General features: G+C 39.5%; 1 protein-coding gene across 6 annotated transcripts in view; it reads right to left on the bottom strand.

Moving 5' to 3' along the window:
• The window catches only part of STAG1 (STAG1 cohesin complex component), a 154200-nt gene that overhangs the window by 107335 nt on the left and 23786 nt on the right, over nt 1-23079 (bottom strand). For all 6 annotated transcript variants that reach the window (XM_086844356.1, XM_086844357.1, XM_086844361.1 and 3 more), the window contains 2 exons: nt 7917-8048; nt 690-792 (listed from right to left, as the gene is read on the bottom strand). In XM_086844356.1, the coding sequence (XP_086700482.1) occupies nt 690-792; nt 7917-7945 (132 nt within the window). In that variant the 5' untranslated portion in view covers nt 7946-8048. The remainder of the gene's footprint in view (nt 1-689; nt 793-7916; nt 8049-23079) is intronic.

The following is a 23079-nucleotide window of genomic DNA, read 5'->3' on the forward strand; positions in this document are numbered from 1 at the left end:
AATAAATTGAATATTTTATAAAATAAATTAAAATAAGAGAGAAAGCCTCCCTAATACCCTGTGTAATAGGGAACTGTTTCTGTATGTTCCTACTGATAGGCCAGCAGGGACAAAGACAACCTTATCACCTACTTCATTATGCCAGAGGATTCGTTGAAGAGCTTCCATTCTGTAAGTAGAATGCAGTGCATGTCAATCACACGACTTCTAAAATAGATTTTCTCAGGAATCTAGTAAATATCATGCTGCAATTCTTCTATTCACATTAAAAGATTATCAGTAATAAAAAGATGGCTCAAATGTCATTTGTCATTTGAAGTCCATTACAACTTTCAAGAAGAAAGTGGCTGTACCTACTGAAGTTATTCTCATATCTGTAAGAATGTTGTAACAACAGTAATAACAAAACTGTATTGTTCATGAAAGCAGCTAGCAAAAGAAAAATTAATAGCTATTATGAGATCATTTTTATGCCCTTTTTTAAACACTCCAAACATTGTTTGCACATCAATTTGATAAATATTTCATACTACAAGTCTTCATAAAGTCTGACATAGGACTCATTAAAAGCCTATTTATGTGACCACAAGATGATCAGATGAAAAAGAGTCTGCAGTCAATTATAAATAGATGCATAACAAAACAAAATTACATAGATGCATAACAAAAGCAAAACAAATTACACATACTGGAGGCCTGCCGGGACGGCCCCTTTTTCTTTTTCCTTTGACTTCTGCTTCTTCAAGCTCACTGCCAGCATCTGAATGTGCAGTAGTTTCGTTTGTAGAATCCCTAGGGGGGAAAAACAATAGATAAATTCAAATTATTTGAAATCAACAAATAGTCTGTAACTGACCAATTAAATGCTTAGTCCTGAGACAGAAAACAAATAAATAAATAAAAAAAAAAAAGTTGGCATTGAAAGGCCATTTGTTCTGCAAACCAAGGACAGACCATTGTTAGCCCTGGCAAAAGGCCTTCCTTCTTCATTGGCTGCAATGTCATTTTATTGAATGGAATTTTTTTAATTAATTTTCATTTGAAAACACGTTACACTTCAAAACTGGCTATATTACCCAGCATATGTTCAATTCATCAATCCCACAATGTATTCACTACCAAGAACTTCCTTTTATTCTTTGTAGCTGCTTCTGAGCTGCTCTCAAGGCCCCAAGAGCAATGTGGAGTCCAATCCAGCTGTCTGATCATTAGCACAGTTATACAAGGCTCCACACAGCTTACACCACACTCTCACTCACACCCCAAGACAAGGGGCTTGGGCAGCTGTTAATAAAGAGGATTCATGCTGACTGTGAGGCCCAAACCCAAAAACTCCCTTTGATCTGAAGACATTTATAATTTTTGCAGTTAGAAAAATATTTTCGCTTGTACAATGGAAAAGCTTTGACATTGCTCAACTCCTGTTAGCAGAGAAGCCTGAACAATAATTTCTCATTTGTTGCCATTTCAGAGTTAAGATCATGATAAGAAAAAATGAAATTCCTCCGATTTTCATACCCCTCCCAGCCAGACGCAGAGGTACTTCTCTGCCTTCCAAATAGATGTGGCTGCTTGAAGAAACTCACATTTTAATTGATCTTTTGAGGCATTAGATCTTACCCGAGAGCAGTTCACATGCAAAACCTCACTTGTTACTGGTGGGCTTTAATTTTACTGTGCAAGACCACCAGTGCACCAGATATCTAAAAAATTTCATTTACAACTAATAATGTCCTAGATTACTAAAGGATGGGTCAAGCGTAGTTATAACCATAGACTTCTTTAAATCCAAAATAATTTCATTGAAGTGAAAAGAGTTCAGTTGCTGTACAAGCTGTGCAAAGGGAAGGTGAAAACCAGACTTATTCCATATTTAACAGCTTCAAACATCAATGGCAGCATTAGTGATCTGCTCTAGCGAAACTGAGAAACTCCAGCAAGCCAAGATCTACACAGATCTTCCAGGCTGTCTGGGGGTTATTTTGTATTTTGCTCTAGAGATCGGGAATACTTCACAGATTTGTTGTATCACCAAGAAAGCTATTTAATAATGCATAAAGATATCACTGTATCAGAACTGGGAATGTTCTCATACTCCTCTTTACTGAAATTACTGTATTGCCTAGGTCTGCTGTCACTTGAATAATTCTGCAGAACTATAATGAATTTCTAATATTAAGACATTGATGTCCTACCTTTTCCTACTTGCAAGCAGAAAAACATCAAGGGGTCCACAGAATCTTTTACAAAAGCCAGAATGCAGAACATATATGAATCTCTTTTACCGAAAGTAACTTCAGTGGATTATCTCTAAATACTCTACATATCCCAGAAAATCAAGCACCCTAGATGAAAAGCCACTATTCAAGTGCATTTGAGTTCACAAATTACATGCTTGTAATGCAGTACCTCTACAAAATATTGAAAATGCAGCTTTGTTGTGATACAATTGAAAAGAAGCTTTTTCACTTCATAAAATATGAAATTTGAAAAACTTAGTATCAAGCTGTGTGTTTGGAAAAACACACAAAAATATAAAAATACTAAAATCAAAGAAAAGATACCCCAAATGGAGTTCAAAATTGTTTGGTAGATTAGGGCCACAGCAGAGAAAAGAAATGCAGTAACTACAGCTGAAGACATGCTTATGCAGATGTATGTATCTAGCCTTTACTCAAATACCTCCTCACACTGCAAGTCAATTTGACAAAAATGTACATTGGTTCACAATGGCAATTTTAATAGATTCTGAATATAGAAGTAAGGAACCTCATAAAAAATATTTGTTCCCTTCTGTTGCTGGAGAGAAATTAAAACCATTCTCTATTGCTCTCTCTAAAAAAAAACCAATGTTTTTTCTCTCTGGTCTGCTCAGATCCTTACTGGAAGAGTTTCTTTCAGGCATGGTGTGTCTAAACAATACCCCCACTCCTGGGGAAATCTGTGCTTTGCTAGCTTTTAAACTTGCACCCCTAGGATCATCAGGATAAAAATTTCTATTAAAAACAGATTCAGCAATCCTCCTAGGCAAACAGCTCAAACCCTTCCCTTGAAACACCAGAGCTATATAAATAAATTACACTCTACTACTACTTCACATGCATCTACTCCACAGAGAATTTGACTTTCCTATACAGCCTCAGTCTGGTCTAGCAAAACCTCCAAATAAATTTGTCTATTTAGTTCAGGAAATTTCAAATCTTTCCAAATGCTGCATATGAAAGAAATAGTTATCAACCACCTTCTATTCTTTGCCTTAAATAGATTTGCCTTAAACAGAATTTTATATTCTTCTGGTAAAACTTCTCAAATTTGCTGGAAGTCTCTTTGGCCATTTCCCTTTTTAGGAAAAGCTCAATAAATTAGTACTAAGGGTGAGATTCATCTAATCTAAATTAGAAACATTTGCAATGCAGAAAATCTTAATGTACAAGATACCTCATGCTAAGGTCAGTGTTGAAAACTGGTCAGACAGTTTAAGTCTTATAAATTTTGTTTTCTCTCCATTGATAATAAGGTGATCAAGACAAGCAGCTTGAATATAAATGTTTCAAATTAAACAAAATAAAACTCACCCTAACAACATGTGAGGAAGAAAGGAAACATCTTTCCAGCAAAGAATATATGTAAGCAGCAAGGGGAAAACATCAAAAACTAGATTCCCTTCAGTTCTCACATTATTTGGAGTAAGAAGCCAGGATCAAGGACAACCTGCAGTCTTTAGATGGTTTCATATGAAAATAAATGTAATTTCAAGCAGCAAGGAATTCTGTTTGAGTCAACAAACTCCTACACGAAAATGCCCTTCCAGTGTGTCTGGGAGCCCTTTCAGTTTGGGAGGTAGTGCCTCTTGCTTCTGTCCCAGCCTTGCAGTTGCCCTGGGTACACACACATGCCCCTTTTTTCTCTTATTTCTGAACTCAGAGCAGCAGTACAGCATCTCCTAACTGCCTGCAGTTCTGACAGTTTGTAACACTCAGTGAGAGAAGCAGCTGGCCGGCATCCATCTCCCTCATTCCCTACACATCTTGCAGAACTGTTAAGAAGTAATTTATCTGGTGGCAGTTATCCACGTCTTAATAGACCAGAATTATCCTATCCTCATTCCACTGTGTGTGACTAGGCACCTGAGGGGGAAACTTTGGCTTAGTCATAATTTATCCTTCCTGAAGCTGTTGGAGGGAAGATAATCTGGGCCTAAGGAAACCTGCCTCATCTAAGGAGCGGTGGAAGTGCCTAAAGCTAAACCTTTCCTCTCATAAGACTCATTTGAAATGACAGGGACATGAGAGAATTTGACAGAGGTGGGGGAGAACCTACAAGATAGGGGTGAGCAGAGCAAAGGAGACAAGTGATAAGCTCTTTTCAGGGCTCAGGTATACTCTGCTTTGCTTTCTGGTTTCTGTGGTGACTAAAGCATCCTAGAAAAGTGGCAGCAACTCCAGGATCCCTTCTAAAAACTCCAGATATTATTCTAGAGTTATAATTACTAATCTTTGACACTATCCATGTTAATGAAGAATTAACAGATCACTGGGCAGCCCCTGACCACGTCATGCTTCTGAAAAACATGTTTCCATTAACACAGTAAATTTCACATCTCTGTAAAACAAACTAAAATTAATTTACCTTTCTTCTACTATTCCAAAAAGCCCTAGTTATAGAGTTTATAGATCATTTAAAAACATACCACAGCAAAAACCTGTGTTTATGTATCAGGTTTTGTAAAAAACAAGAAACCAAAACACTTCTGTAAGTTTTTATCTCTGTTTGCTCTGTTTGCTGAGGGGCTCACATTCTGGCAGAGATAAATTCAGTAATTGCTACCACCAGATTCAGCCTTGTGAAAAAAAGCATTCATGAAGAAAAATGGCTAAATGCACAGGCTCATGAATCATGGACGAATCAGTTCTCATGGTCGATCTTCAAAAAATCTAAGGAGTAAATATGAGCCATGTCATTGAGAGAAGATTCACACCTGTCACACAGATCAAATACACCAGACGTTTTCTCCAAGCATCTGAAACACCAGTAAGTGAAATCCTGCCTTTACTGTGTTCTGAAGCCACTTCTATGAATGTAGAAAGGTTAAAGATTCTCCTTTCATGTTCCCTTGACAAAGAATAATTTGGGAGAGAATATATAATATGATCCTAAGCAATGTATATTAACATATCAAGTTGGCTTTAGGATTGTTTCTTTAAAGAGGGTAGCCAAAAAGATTACAAAAAAGAAGTAGAAATTAAGGACAGGAATGGGAGATTATATAATCCTTCAAATAATTCATTTAAGAGCTAGAAAAACCTTGGTTTTCTGTGTGGAACTGGACTGTGTCTTCCCATATCTGTACATGTGTGAAGCTAATACCCCCTAGCCCAAAAATTGTTTCAGGTTTCCTCAGCCTTAGCCAGCACTCTTCCTGATGAAAGCCTGGCTGGGACCTTCCGAATTAGAATTTATCGCTTCCTTTGATACTTCATCCACACTAGCCAATGTTCTTTCTGAGCCCTCAGGAGAGACCCAAAACTTTTATGTGCAAATTATACTGAATTTTGTGTAAATTGAAAGACCTCCTCTTATTCAAAAGCAATCAAAACTACATGTATTGTTGAGGATGACATCTCACCAACACTTCACAGAGTAGCATTAAATTATTCCCAGAAAAATTAAATTATTACCAGAAAAAACAACATTCATGTTTTATTTCACTCTTTGATTTGCTTAATATCAGTGGTTATGAGTAAAGAATATGCCAGTATATTTAAAATCCCTCACATTTTTCAGCTGGTATGTAGAGTTACCAAATCCATTAATATGCACTTTTTAACTTTAAACTCTGTGATATTCCATTCACTTTTTAAGTCCAGCTGGGTTCTTGAAGTGCAAATGCAAATATCCCCTTCCCACCACTACCATCACAGATTCTCCTAGCTTTTTGTTCTTGGCATATTTGACAAACATTCCCTCACTGCTTAAATGTGGCAAATCCAGGAAATACGAACCAAGAAAATGTTCTTCCACAACTAATCTTCAAGCTAACAAGAATCCCCTCAGGCTGACACCCCGCCTCAGCGCTGCCCATCAAGGTCATCCCCAGCTTTAGCCTCTACTCATCCACAACTAAATTTTTTTAAAGAGGTTTTAAAAATACAAGGGAAAACTGTAATGAAAAGCATGCTATTATTAATGTCAGACAAATTTGGTTTCAACTGTCCAACCATTCAGTTTCTTATATAACAGGCCTTGAAATCTTAGCTTCGAATGCCACTCAACCCTGATAACTAAGGTAAAAAAAAAATAAATTAGAAAACGTTCCAAGCTAAAATAAACCAACATTAGATAGTTACCAAGTGTAGCTGGCACAGGTGCCTGGCACTGGCAGCACAGTGGTCACACATGGAGCTCTGTGAGGGGATGGAGGAGGGCTCTCTGAGGGGATGGTGGGGGGCTCTGAGGGGATGAAGGGCTCTGTGAGGGGATGGGGGGGGGCTCTGTGAGGGGACGGTGGGGGGCTCTGTGAGGGGACGGTGGGGGGCTCCTGTGAGGGGATGGTGAGGGGCTCGGTGAGGGGACGGTGGGGAGCTCCTGTGAGGGGATGGTGGGGGGCTCTGAGGGGATGAAGGGCTCTGTGAGGGGATGGGGGGGGGCTCTGTGAGGGGACGGTGGGGAGCTCCTGTGAAGGGACGGTGGGGGGCTCCTGTGAGGGGATGAAGAGCTCTGTGAGGGGTTGGTGGTGAGCTCTGAGGGGATGGTGGGGGGCTCTGTGAGGGGATGGTGGGGGGCTCTGTGAGGGGACGGTGGAGGGCTCCTGTGAGGGGATGGTGAGGGGCTCGGTGAGGGGACGGTGGGGAGCTCCTGTGAGGGGACGGTGGGGGGCTCTGTGAGGGGATGGTGAGGGGCTCGGTGAGGGGACGGTGGGGAGCTCCTGTGAGGGGACGGTGGGGGGCTCTGTGAGGGGACGGTGGGGAGCTCTGAGGGGATGAAGGACTCTGTGAGGGGATGGTAGGGAGCTCTGAGGGGATGAAGGGCTCTGTGAGGGGATGGTGGGGAGCTCTGTGAGGGGAGCCCATGCTGGAGTGGGCTGGGCACCCACACTGGGGGCATGAGGGGATGGGGTGGGATGAAAGGATGAAGGTGAACTGAGGTAAGGGCAGGGGTAGAATGAACACCTGGTAGGTTTTGCCTTTGTTTTTCACCATCATCCAAATCCTTTTTGATTATTATTATTTGATTTATTGATTAGCAATAAATTAATTTTCTCCAAGCCAAGCCCCTTTGGTCTGTTGTTATTTCCCTGTCATTACCTCACCCCATGAGCTTCTTCACTTTATGGTCTCTCCCTGCCCTGTGAAGAGAGGAGGAACTTCCAGTCTCTAAAATTCCTTCTTCACTCTACCTGATTTACTCTCCAGCTCCTCCTATTATAGATTTCTCTTCTTCCCAGTAGCTCACTTTATCCAAGCACAGCCATGTTCCCATGTGCATTAGCCACTCCTATTTGCCAGGACCAAAACACATTCATGCCACTTGCTATATTCAGCTGTAGCAGGCAAAGGTTTTTTGCACAATAAATTCAGCTCATTTTAAGAAAGCACACAACTGGAATACACAATATGGTCCATTAGGAGAAAAGCCAATACATGCTGCTGAAATCTTACGACATTCAGAAACATAAAAGTAGCAAAGACCTTGTTTTGCTTTGCACAGCGAAGTTAAATCTCCATACACAGAAAGAAGTATTTTTTAGATTAAGTGTTTTGCAGGTTTTTTTACAGTTTTTCAGCCCATGAAAATACAGGAGTCACAGTAACATGCACTTCTTTCAAGCTTGTGCTTTCTCCTCACAATCACCTCTCTGTTTACTTTAACCTTTTTAAAAGCCAAGATTACAAATGTAGAAAGAAGTGTATACTCACTGTAGTACTGGCAAATCTGAAGTAATCATTTTTGCAGGACTCTTGGAAGTAAGAGCTACATAGAACTCCTCAAAGTTATTATAAGACAACTACTTGGAAACCTCTTTCATGAAAAGAATGTCAAAGTCCAGTCTGTAAGAGAGAGAAAAAAATTTTTAGATGTGACTCTGAAATATAATACATTGAATAAAACAAAAAAGGTCAATTTTAAAGTAGCATCACTATTAAACCACAAGAATTTTAGAATGGATGACCCTGAAACAGCTTAATCATATTCTTTCATTCAGTTTTTACATTTCTGTTTAGGTAACTTTGTGCAATTAAATAAAAATTTAAAAACAAATGTTCTGCATTACATCCTGTACTTGTTTACTAATATATGTGTGTTTAAATGGCACTACACCTACTTAATCAGACCCTATGGCTTACAGCTTTATGTGACTGAATTTCACAGAATAGTCAGAAGCTGTGCAAGAGTCTAACTGCAGCAGAAGGTATTTTAACTTAATGAAACTGAAGTTTAAATAATAAAGTAGACTGCATCTGTGGTGTCACTACACCCACTAGTAACATTTCTCGACCCAAAAGGAGTTGACTAATGGAAGCAGATGTGACTTTACCATTAAATAATAGCACAATGTGACAGATTCAATAATCTTCACTGTAATAAAACACAGAACTGCCATCCTAGTCTTCCAGAAAATGCAAGTTCTGGAGAAACTAAGTATATTTGTTCCCGTCTCCCATTTTACAGGTCCTGGGGTAATATAAAGAGCTGCATGGAGCACTGCAGCTCAGTAATGACAAGGAACACCAAGAACTCAACTGTGTGTTTTTAAAACATGGAATATGCTCAAACTCTTTTATTTAAATACGTAATTTCCTCTTGATAGGCTTTTTTTTCTCGTGCTCTAGTAGCTTTGCACAAGGCAGGAGGACAATCCAGCCAGGAAGAGGAAATGTAACCTGCACCAAATGGAGGATCGAAATTCAAGTGCACCTTTCTAAACAAAAGAGTGCAGCATACAAAGCATAATTTCCATCCTACTACACACACATCAGTGTTTATTTACCAAACTGTACAGAATGAACAGACTTTTCTGCCTCTTCATATTACAGTTCCAACTAGACTCACAGTTGCATACAACTAGTTCTTCCAGTACTTACTACTTTGTGCTACCAACAGTTTTACTTACAGCACCTCATTGTGAAATTTACCTTTTTTGTATACCATACAATTAGCAAGCCATTTTGTTGCAAAGCACATGTTAACAAACAAAAACTTTGTTTGGAGCTAAAACCACCACTCTAGCATTAATGGTTTAAGGGGGCCAATAGACCAGGCTGGTGGAAAAGCTCTCCAGTTTCACTATTAGACAGAAGTTAGTCTGAGTTCACTGTGAACAAAAATGACAAATATGCTATTTGTGCTATTTGCATAAGCATTTCTTCATTAGACACTGCTCATTACAGTGTTTCAAAGGATGTGATTGCTCCTAACAGGGGCAATGACTTGTCCAGTCAACAACATAAAACAACTACTTCAGACACTGGTAAAAATTTATCATAAACACAGCATTAGACTGAATTAAGTTATGAGTTGACTACCTGTAGGAAAAATAAAAGGCAATGTTCAGACCTCTGAAATGGAGTTCACTACAAGTGGAACAAGACTGATGAAAAAAGTATTTTTTTGTACTCATACAAACATGCACACAGACACACACACACACACTTCTGCTTAGATCCATCTTAGATCTCCAGATTATCTAATTCTAGCAGGATTCATGGTAATCTTACTTTTCAGAAAAGCTTTCTAAAGAAGTTCAAGGAAATTTATGTGTGCTCCATGTAAGGTAACTTCCACAGACATTTATGGCATCCTGCTCAACTGCTATGTGGGATTTCTTTTTTTAGTTTTCTTTTTTAACCTAATCACCCTTCTGAACTGTTGGCTGTGCATGCTCACATGTAGTAATCAGCAGCATTCAGCTCTCTAGAGAAGTGCTCTTACACACAAAGAAAAGGATACTTGCTCAGAGACAGCTTATTTGAAAAGCAAAGTCCTGACTTAGAAGCGTGGAGTGAAGGGTACAGAGAGCCAGAAGCAGAAGAGAAGACCAAGGCAGCTGGACCCACAGTGCTAAGGGCAGAAAACCTGAAACCAGGGATCTGCAAGGGCCTGTGCTGTTTTCTCCTTGTCCTTATGCTAAGCAGGAAACTGCAAAACAGGGCAGGAAGAAAACACCCCTCTGTGGTAAAATTCAGACTGGACCATCAGAAGATGACAGTTACCTCTCTGCACTCTAGTATTAATACAGCCAGCGTGGGACAAAATACAAAAACTGTTTGACAACTGTGGAAAATTCATTGATCCTTATGGATCAAAAATATGAACCTTTGTGTTTTTCTGGTTTTAATGAAAGAAATATCTGTTTCTGAAAGATGATGGTCTCATAACCAGGAAAATCAAACTCTCCCCCTCTTTCTCTCCTTCTGCCTGAGAACAAAGGCATTGATAAAAAAGTCCGGAAAGCTTGAGACACATAACCATTTTGTTACCTGTCCTGGAGAACAGAACAGGGAGAGGAATACTTCATACTTCGGCATTTGGGGTTATTTAAACTATGATAAACACTATACAGTCCTTCAACATGCAGTCAACTGCTTCTATTTTAGTTTAGAAAAAAAAAGTCTGATGTTTTCATTCAAACCTAATTATAATGACCTTTGTACCTCTACAGCTTTTTTAACCTGTACCTCTGTATTTGAAGATGACATAAATTTATGCTGGTCCTGTTAAAATTACCTGTAGAGGAATATAGAGTAGGCAGTTGAAGACACCATTTATTTCAAACATACAATGGGAAACAAATGTTTCCCTTTTTTGCCTGCTTTCCAAGCATGCACAATAATCAGGGCAGACATAATGATCATTATATAAAGCTGCCTTTATAAAAAACGTATTTTCTAGTAGATTGTTTGGTTTATTATAGTGTTTATTCAATAGTGAGCTCATCTTGAGTTCAGTTTTAAAAAGACTCTAAGATTTTACAACACTGAATCCAATCAATATTTCCTGCAGTTTTTACTAACACACAAAGCTACCTACATTTTTTGCAGTCCTTAGGTTGTTTGCCTCTCTGGTGCTGAAGTAATCCACCCATTTTAGCCAAAAAACAAACAAATTAAAAGATTGACAACATCCTGACAGAGTCCTTCCAAGCAACTCTCTGTCAGCAACAAAACCAAATCAAGTTCAATTAACTCTATCATGGACTACGTACCTACATCTTATAAAACTGAACCCAAAACTTAAATAACAAAAGAAAATCAGCTAATAAATCTAGCAATTACGACATTATTAATTCCTTTGGCTAGAAAATACCCAAAACAAAAGATAACAGGTATTAGGCTGACTTTTAATACAAAATCCTTTCCTTGTTGACCAAGTCACCTTATCCCTTCCAAGTGCAGAACATATTCAAACAATGGCTCATACAAATGAAGCAATGTCTTCTACAATTAACTGGTAATACCTTTACCCCCTTCCTTCATTTCCCATTTCTAATGACTCCGCTCTCTCCCTCCGTACTGGAGGTACATGATGGTGTGTCATGCCCCTGCACAGCACCACAAAACAAGACATGGAAAACTCTAGTTTTTCATAGTTTAGAGATGAGATTTGTCACCTCAATATTCTTGCCCAAAACCTGCATCTGACTGTTAGGAAAAGATATCAGCACAAACAACAATCCTACACCATACACCCAGGCAGAGCTTCCATCCACCAGATGAGAGAGAAGAGAGCATCAGATGCAGGCAGATCAATTCTAGCCTTCACTGTTTCATCCAACATCTTGGGCACACCACTGAAACCTTCCTGCCCAGTTACCCATCTGCAAAGTGAAAATAATATCTAGAAATTGCAAGTGTGAATTTTAAATCCTGCAGGAATAGAAAAATAATCATCAGGAACTAATCTTGTAACAAATTTACCAAACACCGTGATGTGTTCTGCATCACTCAGGAATCTTTGTTTGATCTGGATTAAATATTTCTATAAGCATAAGCTTTATTTCTGCTATAGGTTTGGAATTTGCAATGTATTAATTAATTTTGACCCTACAGCAACTTGATTAAAAGCCAAATGAGATCACCACTCCCAGCTCTGATTTTGAAAGCACATAGCATCATTTAAGGCCAAACAAGGCATAATACTCATTCAGCCCATTTTTAAAATAATTTCATTGAAGTTCTGTGCACAATATGTATTTCACTCTATCACATTCTAATAAGTACTTATACCAAAATTGAAATCCCAAATGATAGAAAAATTGTCACTGAGCATTAGTGAGTTTCTCACTTCTTATGGTGCATAGCAAACTCTCTATGTGTCTGCAGCATTCCTAATCCAGTCAGACCATGACAGAAGGAAGAAATATCAGTATCAAATAGGTCAGCACTAGCATGGCAATGCTTCACTTCCTACACCCATCAAAATCATCCTGGATATATTATTAGTGGAACCCCACATCCCTCACCAGAGTGCCTCTGCTGTTCTTGTTAGCCATTCCAGTACAACCTGCAGTTCCCAGCCTGCAGAATGTTAAACCCAAAACCCTGGAAGAGCTGTTTGACACACCAGATGTTTGTGCTGCCGTTCACAGGGACCTGGGCAGGCTGGAGCACTGGACACACAGGAATCACATGAAGGTCAATAAAATGTACAGCCAAGAATTACACAGTGATGCTTGTAACAAAACTGGAGTATTTAGCAGATTTTTATTATCATTGACTGAAGTTTCTTTTCTTCCATTCTTTACAGGTGTCACCAGACATTTTACCCATACCTGTGGGATCAAGAACTATCTAGTGGCAACCCCCAGCTGTCCATTTAAATTGCCTTCAATTGCAGTTGTCTCCTCAGCTGCACCAACATGCAGAACTGACTCTCCAGGCAAAACAGCTGTTGCTGCTTCCTCTCACCAAATGCTTTTAGCCTAGACAGGTCCTGCCCAGTCAGCCAGAAAAATCATCTGAAGTGTCATATCATAGCATGAGATATTGTTCTGTGCTCTTCGACATTCCAAACTCAAGACCTTGCACTGAAAGGCTACACAAATCACTTCTTCCAGAGCTGGGAATGAAATCTGAACGTGACAAAAACATCCGAGTCATACTACCACATTTCTATACTTAGTTTTCTGTCTTTAAAAACGTGTGAACTGCCAAAACCAATCAGTTATTTCTGTATCTTCTGCTACCATTTCCAAAAGGTAGCAGCTAATTCCTGTACTGTGCTGGTCTGTGCCAAGGCACCGACACCAAGATCACACAGCAAAGCTGATACAACCTTTTAACTGTGGCTGTAATAGCATAATTAATTTAAATGTCACACATCACTCAAAAATTGTTTGATCTCCAGTGTTTAGTCCAATAGCTTTTAAATATATTATCATATACTGCTTCTTCTAATGCCTAGGATGGCTAATATTAAAAATACTAATCAATGCTTCATGAAAACAATTGCCTGTAGATCTGGCTTGCTCAAGAACAGAAATGTTAAAATTTCAATTTGTAATTAGAATATTTTTAAATAAGTGTAAATTTGATGGACTGAGCATATGAAAACAAGCTTGCCTTCCTTTTGTTATTCTTACAGACTCTTCAGATGTAACTGCTCCTTCCTCTGTGGACACTCCATGAGACACTTGACCTGATTTTCTGCAGCACTGAGCATTCATAACTGTGACTGAGATCACCGGGGGCTACGGGCACTCCGTCACTCATAGGGCAAATAATTATGGGCTGATTGCACAAGACTAAGAGTTAAGGCACCGAGTTCTAATGTTAGTCCAATACCTGAATGATTAAGGTCAAAATTAACAACTTTCTCCTTCCCACCTGTTCACCATGATAACATCAGCTACCTACCAGCCTCATGCCTACCTGCCCTGTACTTAAAGTACACACAAAAAAAAGGGCTCTATAAAGATACTTCTACTGTCCTCAAGCTGTGACAATGAATAGATGGACCCTTGAACCCTTCTGCTTTTCTGCACTTCCATTTCCAAAACTTAGGAGTCTTGAGAAGATAAGCTCAATTGTCTTTTTAAGATGATGCAAGAGCATTGAGAATCATGAAAAAAAGTCCATGGAACAAGTTTTAAGTTGAGAGAGATTTTGCTTATTGTAGAAACTGTGGAGTCAAGTCATCCTCCAAACAGAAGACTAAGCAATCAATAAAAATTTGCAAAAGACTGAATAATGAAAAGAACAGTCTAAGTGTGAGTTATCAAGACAATTAAAGTTATCAAGGTAATTAAGCGCTTGCCCCAAAAGGACCATCCTGCTCAGATGATGCTGACTCAGCTCACTAAAATGACCTAAAGCTTCTTCAAGTTTTGCACAGTTGATTTCAGTAGGCCAAGCCAGTGTTCCAGGACTCCCTAACACACCTGTGCACAGGAAAGCAACAGGAAAATAGAGCTGGACATAGACCAGACTGAAAGGGGATGAATTCTCCCATGTGTAAAAACTGTTGAAAAGGCAAAGGAAAGGGAGAATAAAGTGTCTTTCTCAGTGGGAGCACAAGCACTGGGTTTTAATGCAGCAAGGAAAACTCAGGTAAGACACATATAAACCAGGTAAGGACAAGTGAAGCTCTCCAATAGTTTGCTCAATCAAATGTGAATTACCCACCACTGAATATTTTTGCTTTTCCCAAGCAGATGGGTCTTGTTTGTCACATGAAACAGGCAAAGTCTGTGGTGAAAGCTTATTCTGAGGAGCTTGAAACAGCTGGGAAAAACCAGACAAGGCTTTTGGGACACAGCCTGCTTTGGGTCTGAAAACATGGCATAACCAGAACTGTGCCTGCTGGAGAGGAAGGCTGGGGACTAGGCCAACTTGCCATACCCTTTCTCACCCTTGTCTCTTCTAGTGTTTCTAGGACTTTTACCTTCAATCAAACCCATGTGCGATAATAATTAAAACTAAATCCAGTGATTAAATTCATACTCAAGCACTGCAGTGAGTGCTCATGCTTAGAAAATAACACACACCTAGAGGAAGGCAGGAATCCCTGGTAGTCAGACATGTAGAGGGCCACAGAGGTTTTAGATATTCATCTCTGAGCAGCACAAAGCACAGCAGGCCAGGAGCTCACACTGTCTGCAGGCACACCAGAAGCACCGTTAATAGATTTTTATGCTACCTCAGAAAAGTGTTTACTCATCTGTAATTTTTCTCAGCAGTGGACATCTGGTGTTCTATTATTCATTGCATCTGGAAAATTGCCAACAATAAAACCAATTTTCACAAAAAGGAAGCAAAGCCTGACATGCAGAATGCTAGAATAAAAGAAAAAACTCTCAGAATGGTTCACGTTTTTGTTCTCTGTTCTCCTCATATGGGGGACTCTGAGTAGAAAAGCCAAAAGGAACTGCAGAACATTATTTCCAGATTATAAAAGAATACAAGCATTTTGAAGTCACATATAAATTAAGAACTCTGGGAAATGACAGATTCTGGTACTCATTTGGACTTATGGGGGGAAGTGCACAAAGGCTAGATGAAAATAAGGTCAGTAAAATACTAAGCTGCCGTGAGAAAGGATATTTAATGGTTAATATAGAGACTTGTATGTATCAAGTAAAAGAAAATGTAGGACCACTCTAATGTGTAATAGCCCACCAATTTGCTGATAGGCACCTTTAATACTCTCCTCAAAAGTACACAAATTCATAATGGCTCTTCAAAAAAAGCAGCTGGTGTTGAGGACTTGGCTATAAAGCATTCCCACCACTGAAAACTCATCTTTCAGGAAGCCAGCATCTCAGACCACAAGCTTTGGAGGAGCAGCTCCATCAATTCCTTTATTACCAGACCTGTCAAGATCCACAACCTTGCAAAGATGTCCTGATCCAAGACCCACAAACAGCAAAGATTTCTGGCCATTATCTCAGAGTGGCTGAGGCACTGAAAGCCTCTCCTCAATATTCACATCCACTCCAGAGATAAGCCTTACAAAGTTTTAGGCTAATGTTATCAGTTCACGAACTGGAAGATCCTGGTGTACCAGTTTTTCCAAGTCCAGGGAATTCAGCAATGCTCCAATGACAAAAACCCCATGGATTCCTGTACTACTGCCTGTCTAACAACAGGTTGGCAGCTCAGCTTAACCCTCAACTTGATGCAGCTTATTGGCATTTGTTCCACTACAGCTCTTTATTCACTCAAATATCATCTTCTTGTGTACATGAGGGTATGTGGATATTTAAAAATTATTAAATAATGTTTCAAGCTGCTCAGACGTGATGTTGCATTTAAAAAAGGGATTAGTAAATCCAATAAGCATTTCATAAGGAGCATAATGCTACCTCTCTGCAGTGAGGCAGCCTAAATACCCTTGCTTTTAGTAACCATTTTTACTAGCATTAAGTGGACAGGAGTTCCACTGATGCTTTTCATTTAAGCAGGAATACATTTCAACAGGAAATGTAAGAAAGCCTTTTTTATTCCATTGTTAATTATTTTTGGCCCAAGTAACTCTGTAAATATTTTTTTTTTAAAAATCCCATTTGGTTTAGCATAAAAGAGACTTCTCAAAAGAGGTCATGGTAGCATAGATTTTGATTCTTGATTCTTGACATTCTGTGGGACTAATGACAGAATCTATGGATGTACCACAGAGAGGGAGTAATTTTCACTAGCCAGAGAACCTAAATTATAAACATCTGAAAAGCTCCTCCTAAAAAAGCATTTGTGAAAACTGAAAAAGAACCAAAAAAAGGAGCAGGGGTAGACCATAAAAGCTTAGGTTATCAAATAAAATCATTATATATATATATAAATAAATATAAAAATTACAGAATCAACCTCTACTGCTCAACCCCAACAACTTTCTTGACAAAATTCAACCTGGTATGAAACCAGACACCCTCCACCTACATCTTGTACCACAACAATCCCTCTTTTGAACCAATCCACAACTTGCAGCCTTTCAGGGTAAAAACCACCCAAGTCCTAAATCCCACCATGTCCCAGACAAGAAAGAAAAAGCTGTGAGTAATCCCAAATCCTGTCAACAGCAAAACAAGCAGGCAACTCTAACTTCATTCTTCCTCATTAAAATTTGCTTCAGATTCCCTTCTCAGTAAATTAATCAACGGTTTTCTTCTCAACCAGGAATTTTCTTATGTGTTCCCCAAGACTGATGCTATGCAGGTCTTTAATCCAAGGAGACCAGATGGAAAAAAAACCCCATCACAACACATTAGAGTATTCCCCTTTTCACCACCCAGTGAGCTGGTTACAAGACAAACAACACAATTTAAATCATCCCTCCATCAATGCTACCACAAACTCACTAAGTCAGATCACCAGTTTCCCATTGACCATATTTTACCTTAAGAACTTAAAAGTAACTCCAGAGTCCACATGCTGCTAAATAGCCCAAATCCATCCTAACCTGACATTGCCTCACTCTAAAAGCAGTGGATGAGACCCATGAACAGGCTGAAATCCTAATGGGCTTACCTCAACAAATATTATAAAGGTACAACCAAGCCTACTCTTCTTCTGAAACATACAGATGCCATGTATTTTTCCTCTGAAAACTCATACACTTTCAAAGCCATCCAATATGTGACACCAAACAAACACCTCTAGACCATTCCCAAAGCCCACACTGAGATTGGTTTCCTGTCCACCAAGCCAACACCTCCTGTCACGAAGCCAACAATGTGAAACTCAAACAAGCCATAAAGTGGAGGCAGTGCCCCGAGAGCCTGGGCATGTCCTGCGAGCGCTCAGCACTGCACCTGCACTGAGCCAAGAGAACCTTCCCAAAGACTCCCTCACACAAAAAAACCTACCAACATTGCTGAACAAACCTCACCAACAGCATGTCCTGCATTAGTACACAAAGCACTTTGACCTGTAGCAGCAGTACAGTCAAATCCTTCACTGCAAAAGCATACATTAAAACAATTCTTCTCATCTGTCTTAAAACAACCTGACCACCACAACAAAGTCATGAGGAAAAGCACATTTTTTCCAGTGGACACACACAGCCATGCTGGAGCTAGAAATAAAAAGCCTTGCAAGCACATCTCCCAGGTGACCTCATACTGCAATCAAAATTCAAACCTAAATCCACAGGCTAACAAAATTCCCCAAAGCCCAATGGCTTCCCCAACACTGCACAAGTGAACAGCAACAGGACAAGCAGCAAACAAGGAAATTATGATTTGCCAGAACACTTCCCAGAATAAAATCATTCCACTCTTAAGTTCTCACTCTTGATTCAAAACATTTAGGAAGGTGCACAGCTGGAAAATAATAATTCACATTCATTTTAAATAATTGACTCATAAGGGAAAGTGGCTTTATCCCACATTTGTTTCCTCCATCCCTCTATAACTTATCTCTCTGCCCTACAGGCAATATCTCCCCACACCTCCGCAGAGCTGACAGCAATGAATTGCTTTCTACCTGTACTGAGCTTGAGGACTGTGGTTTTATTTCAGTCTAAAGCAGCGTGATTGAGGAGCTTGCCTACTTTTTCACAATGTCAATGTCAACTGACCTAAAAAATACATTACCTGTACCTACAAGCCTTTCCTGATCGAGATATGAGAGAGAAAAAAAGAATCCAAGGACTCAAGAATATAAAATAAGCTAAAATAGGGATGGCTACACACCAACATTTCCTAATGACCTCCCTAACACAGAAATCACAAGAAATCAATGAAATGATAATAACTTAGTTCCTATTTCTTATTAAGTACTATGTACAACTGGCAACTTCTGCAACAGGCCAAAAAGCAAGCAGGGAAAAGACAAATGAGCACCTGGAAAAGATATTTATTTTAGCTCAGTAAATAATCCTGAAAAAAAAAGCTTTATCATGCAGAAATTAATTTTGGTTAGTCAAAAATCCAGAAAGACTAGCTGGGGGAGAAAAATTGCTATTTCTTTTTTATTTAAGAATGTCTTCCACAGCACAGTAATCTCAATAAAAGGGAAAATTTCTAGGGGAAAAAATGTTTGAAAAAGCCCTCGATATCTCTTCCATTGCTTTTTCATTGTTCCAAGTACAGGAATGATGAGTGTGTACAGATGGAAGATGATGATCACACTGTGTGGAATCAGTTGAGAGGCCAGTTCAAACTGGACAAACCAAACCAGCATTATCAGAAATACAAGAAGGAGAGGAAAAAACACAGAAACCAGTGCATGACCCGGACAAGAAGCTAATTCAGTTTCCTTCTTTAAGGATTTCACATCCAACCAGGCTGTTTGCCCTCCATCTCCTGACAATTTCTGGCTGTAGTGCCAAAACCCAACAGGCCTGACAGACGGACAGTACCTCAAAAGGGGATTTTTGAAAGGAGGCACTGGCTGAGCCCAGTGCTCTGGCTCTGCAGAGCTGCTTTTGTCCTGTTTATCAGACACACAGCTCAGAGCCCACATACCCTGCCCAGCCCAGGCCAGGGAAGGCGCTGAGACGATGCTGTAACAGAGATGATGAGCACAAGGTCACAGATGAACTGTGGATTTACTGCAGTGCAGCACAGAGCAGGATCACCAAAACATGCTTTGCTAACTGCACTGATCGATCACACAACAGCTGATTTCCCACCATCTTCCTCACTGCCCTTTCAGTGTCTTCCCTCCTGACTGAATACGAATACTTTACTTTGAAGGCATGGTGACAACTCAAACTTCAAAGCTATCACTAATTTCCTTGGATACTCTCAATTGCAAACACTGATCATTTCTTTTATAATAGTATCTTGCATTGCTTACAGAAATACAGGAACACCTCTTTTTAATTCTGAGGAGTTATTTGACAAGCAGATTACAAGAACTGGAATTAGTGTGACAGTGTTTGAGTAAGCATCATTCATTTTTGTGCTCCCAACTTTAAAGCCTAGCCAAAAATACTTTCTCCTGGTAACACTGACAGCAGTCCTTCCCCCTAGACAAGGAAGAATTTTTTGATCTAGGAAATACTTACTAAAACAGTTCATTGGACTACTGCAGCAGTTTCCAGCCTAATGAAATAGCTTAGCTAAAGCTTAGCCAAAATGGACCACGTAAAAAGAGACAGAAGAAAGATCTTGCCTCCCTTGGAAATGCTGCATCAGATAAATGCTGCTCCATGATGTTGGTAATGAAGCTATCAACAATTCCAGTATGAACTGCCAGAGTGCTTTATTTTTTAAAAGATACCCAAACAAAGAGGAAACCCTGTGGTACTGGAAAACTGGAACATGGGCTTTGCCAGCAATCTAAACCCATTACCCTCCTGTAGGAAATTATTAATGCCAAACCTATTCCCACCTGATCCCCAAAAATAGCTAATCTTGACTGTGGATTGAAGAAATAATCCAAGGATTAATCACCAGAAAGCAGAGCAGCTGCAGTGAGCTACCTCACAGGTAGCAGGCTAACAGATGAAATCAACAGCCACAAACCAACATCTCTGAGGGACCCAAGAACAGGAAAAACATGGGATCCAGAGGCTATCCTGATACAACCAAAGCTTGTTTAGAAGTGTGCTGAGAGGTTAGAGGCAGCTGCCTGGTTTGTGTCTATGCAAGGTCAAAGCTCCATTCAGGACAGACTGGTGGAGTTAAGGTCAGTGTTCAGAGCACAGTCTTCAACATGTGAAACTTAAGAAATGCTACTCACAGACGTCTCTACTAAGCTACAGTGATGGTCTCCAACAGTACCAACCTTCTGCTTACACACACACAGCCCTACAGATATCTTCCCTGAGAACGACAGACTAAGAAAAAAGGAAAAACGAACAGGTGAGAAAAGAAAACCTCATGCATAGAAGAAAAGAGAATCATCTTTAACCATCAAACACAAGACACTGGAAATAGAAAAAGCACAGTTCTCTCAGCACTGCTGGTAAGATTGAGTGAAACTTAACAGAAGCTCTGGAAAAGAGAAGCTGAGGCTCTCCAGTGAGGGGGGAAATTCCAGCAGCTGATCCACACAAGAGGATATTTCCCCCTGTAAGATTTCTTGGCTTTTGTTTTTGCAGAGAAGAGAATAGACCACATAGCTTTAAAAATTGAAGAATTTGCAAATACTTTCTTCTGTGCTTCAGAGAGACAGGCAAAGGATTTTCCGTATCTTACACAGTTATATAAAATAAAAATGCCTCCAGTAAATGCCTGGTATTTGAAAGTGTCAGACTGTAAGAGCAAGAGTGAGAATATTTTGAAGTATTTCCTTAAACAGATTCTCAACTCCCATGAGATTCTCAAGAGCAAATTCTAGCTAAAAATTGTAACCCCAGGAGTTAACTATGGGAAAATTTCTTCTAGGAACAATCCTTAACAGAAAATACAAGAAAGACACAAGTTCTCATTTTTCTTGTACCTGGTCCTACCTCCATTTCCTTACAAATTATTCAAATAAATGTAAACACTAATCTGTAAGCATTACCTTCACCCTTGAGGCAAAGTTGGAGCAAGCTTTTCCAGAGCACACAGTATACACAAGTATATTTAATAAAGCATTCAGCAATCATTTGAATACTTTAAAAGTATCAAGGAAGTTTTTTTCCAGGGGTTATACTAGCACTCGGCACTTCCAAAAATCAAGTTCTCAAAACCCAGAGAACATTACTACATATCAGAGAATAACAATTAAAACAAACAAGCAAACAACATGGAACAGATATTTTTCTTTCAATAGGGTTTTGGGATGAGGTTTCATACAATGGTTGAACCAATCTGACTGGTTGCTGATGTTTAAAATGCACTCCCTGCTTTTTCCTCTTGCTCCTAACCACATGTTCCTACTCCTTTTTTGCAGCAGCTTGGATACTCCCAGCAAACCAGTGAACACAGGAAAAGAAGAGAAGGGAGCAAGCAGATGCAGTCCTCCTGCCCTCCCTGCTCCCATCCAGGCAGCAAAGCAATTCCACCATATTGATTCTAATGAAAATACAGCACAGCTTCTTCATGGCTTTTGCAGAACAAAAGAGCCAATACATAACAAAGTCCACACTGTAGTTTGAGAAAAATCTATTTGATTACAATGTCAGAGTACACTTCCTACACGTTACATCATTTTCATTTATCACCATCTAGAACATGCTCCTGTAAATCATTCATCTTCTATTATCTTAAGGCAGTGTTAATTCAAGACTCAAAACAATGGCCTAGCTATAGGTTGATCACTTTAAAAGGGATATATGAATGCTCTCTAATCAGAGCAGTAAAAATTAAAAAATAAAGAAAAACCCAGGAGACACTATTAGAGAACTATTTCAGAGAAAAATACAAAGAACTTGGGATAGAGTCCTCTGCACACCACTATTAGCTAAGTTTTAGAGCAAAATGAAGAGCAGAATCAGTGGGAAATAGCATCTGAATGAATGTCTAGGAATGCCAGTCACTACCATCCATGCCCACTGCCCAGGGCACTGTGGCTCCTCCCTCCTATGGCTGCACTGGCATTTGACTTTCTGCCCATTTGTACAATCCAGGAAATCATCTAGCAATTTTAGAAACTGTTTTGCAGTTGTTTGTATTTGGATCAGCTCCCTGAACTGGCTAATGCCTTGTTTGCACAAGCACAGGACCAGGGCTAGGAGAGACAGGAACAATCAGGAGAGAACAGGACCAGGAGATCTGCATTGGCCTAAATTGCTACAGAAATGCAAGTACCTTGATGAAAGATCTTAAAAAAAGAGGGAAAACCCCCCTAATTTCTCAAAATTCCAGTGCATGCTGGAGATGTACTTCAAAAATAGGTGTTACTGCTCAATAAATACAACACATTACTTTTGGATCAACTGAGTACGGATTCCTTTCCAAACCAAACTCTAAAAATGTCGAAGAAAAAGCAGAGTCAGATTAAGGCCATTTGGAGGCTTTATAATAATCTTTACATAAATAGAAAGAAAGCATCTAATTATAGCAGATGATAGCCAGTTTCTTGACAATACATGCAAAATCCTAAGTAAGCATTTTCTCCACAAAATTCTCTTACACTGTTTTGAGGGGAGAGGACAGGGAGGGGGGAAGGGCTACCCCGTCTTTCTGACTCTCCCATTTCTCATTTTTCTACCAGTATTAGTCTGCATTAACAGCCAAATCATACACACACACTCACACAACACTGCCAG

This window comes from Cyanistes caeruleus, chromosome 10 (assembly GCF_971803275.1).
Source record: "Cyanistes caeruleus chromosome 10, bCyaCae1.hap1.1, whole genome shotgun sequence".
NCBI classification, from domain to species: Eukaryota; Metazoa; Chordata; class Aves; order Passeriformes; family Paridae; genus Cyanistes; species Cyanistes caeruleus.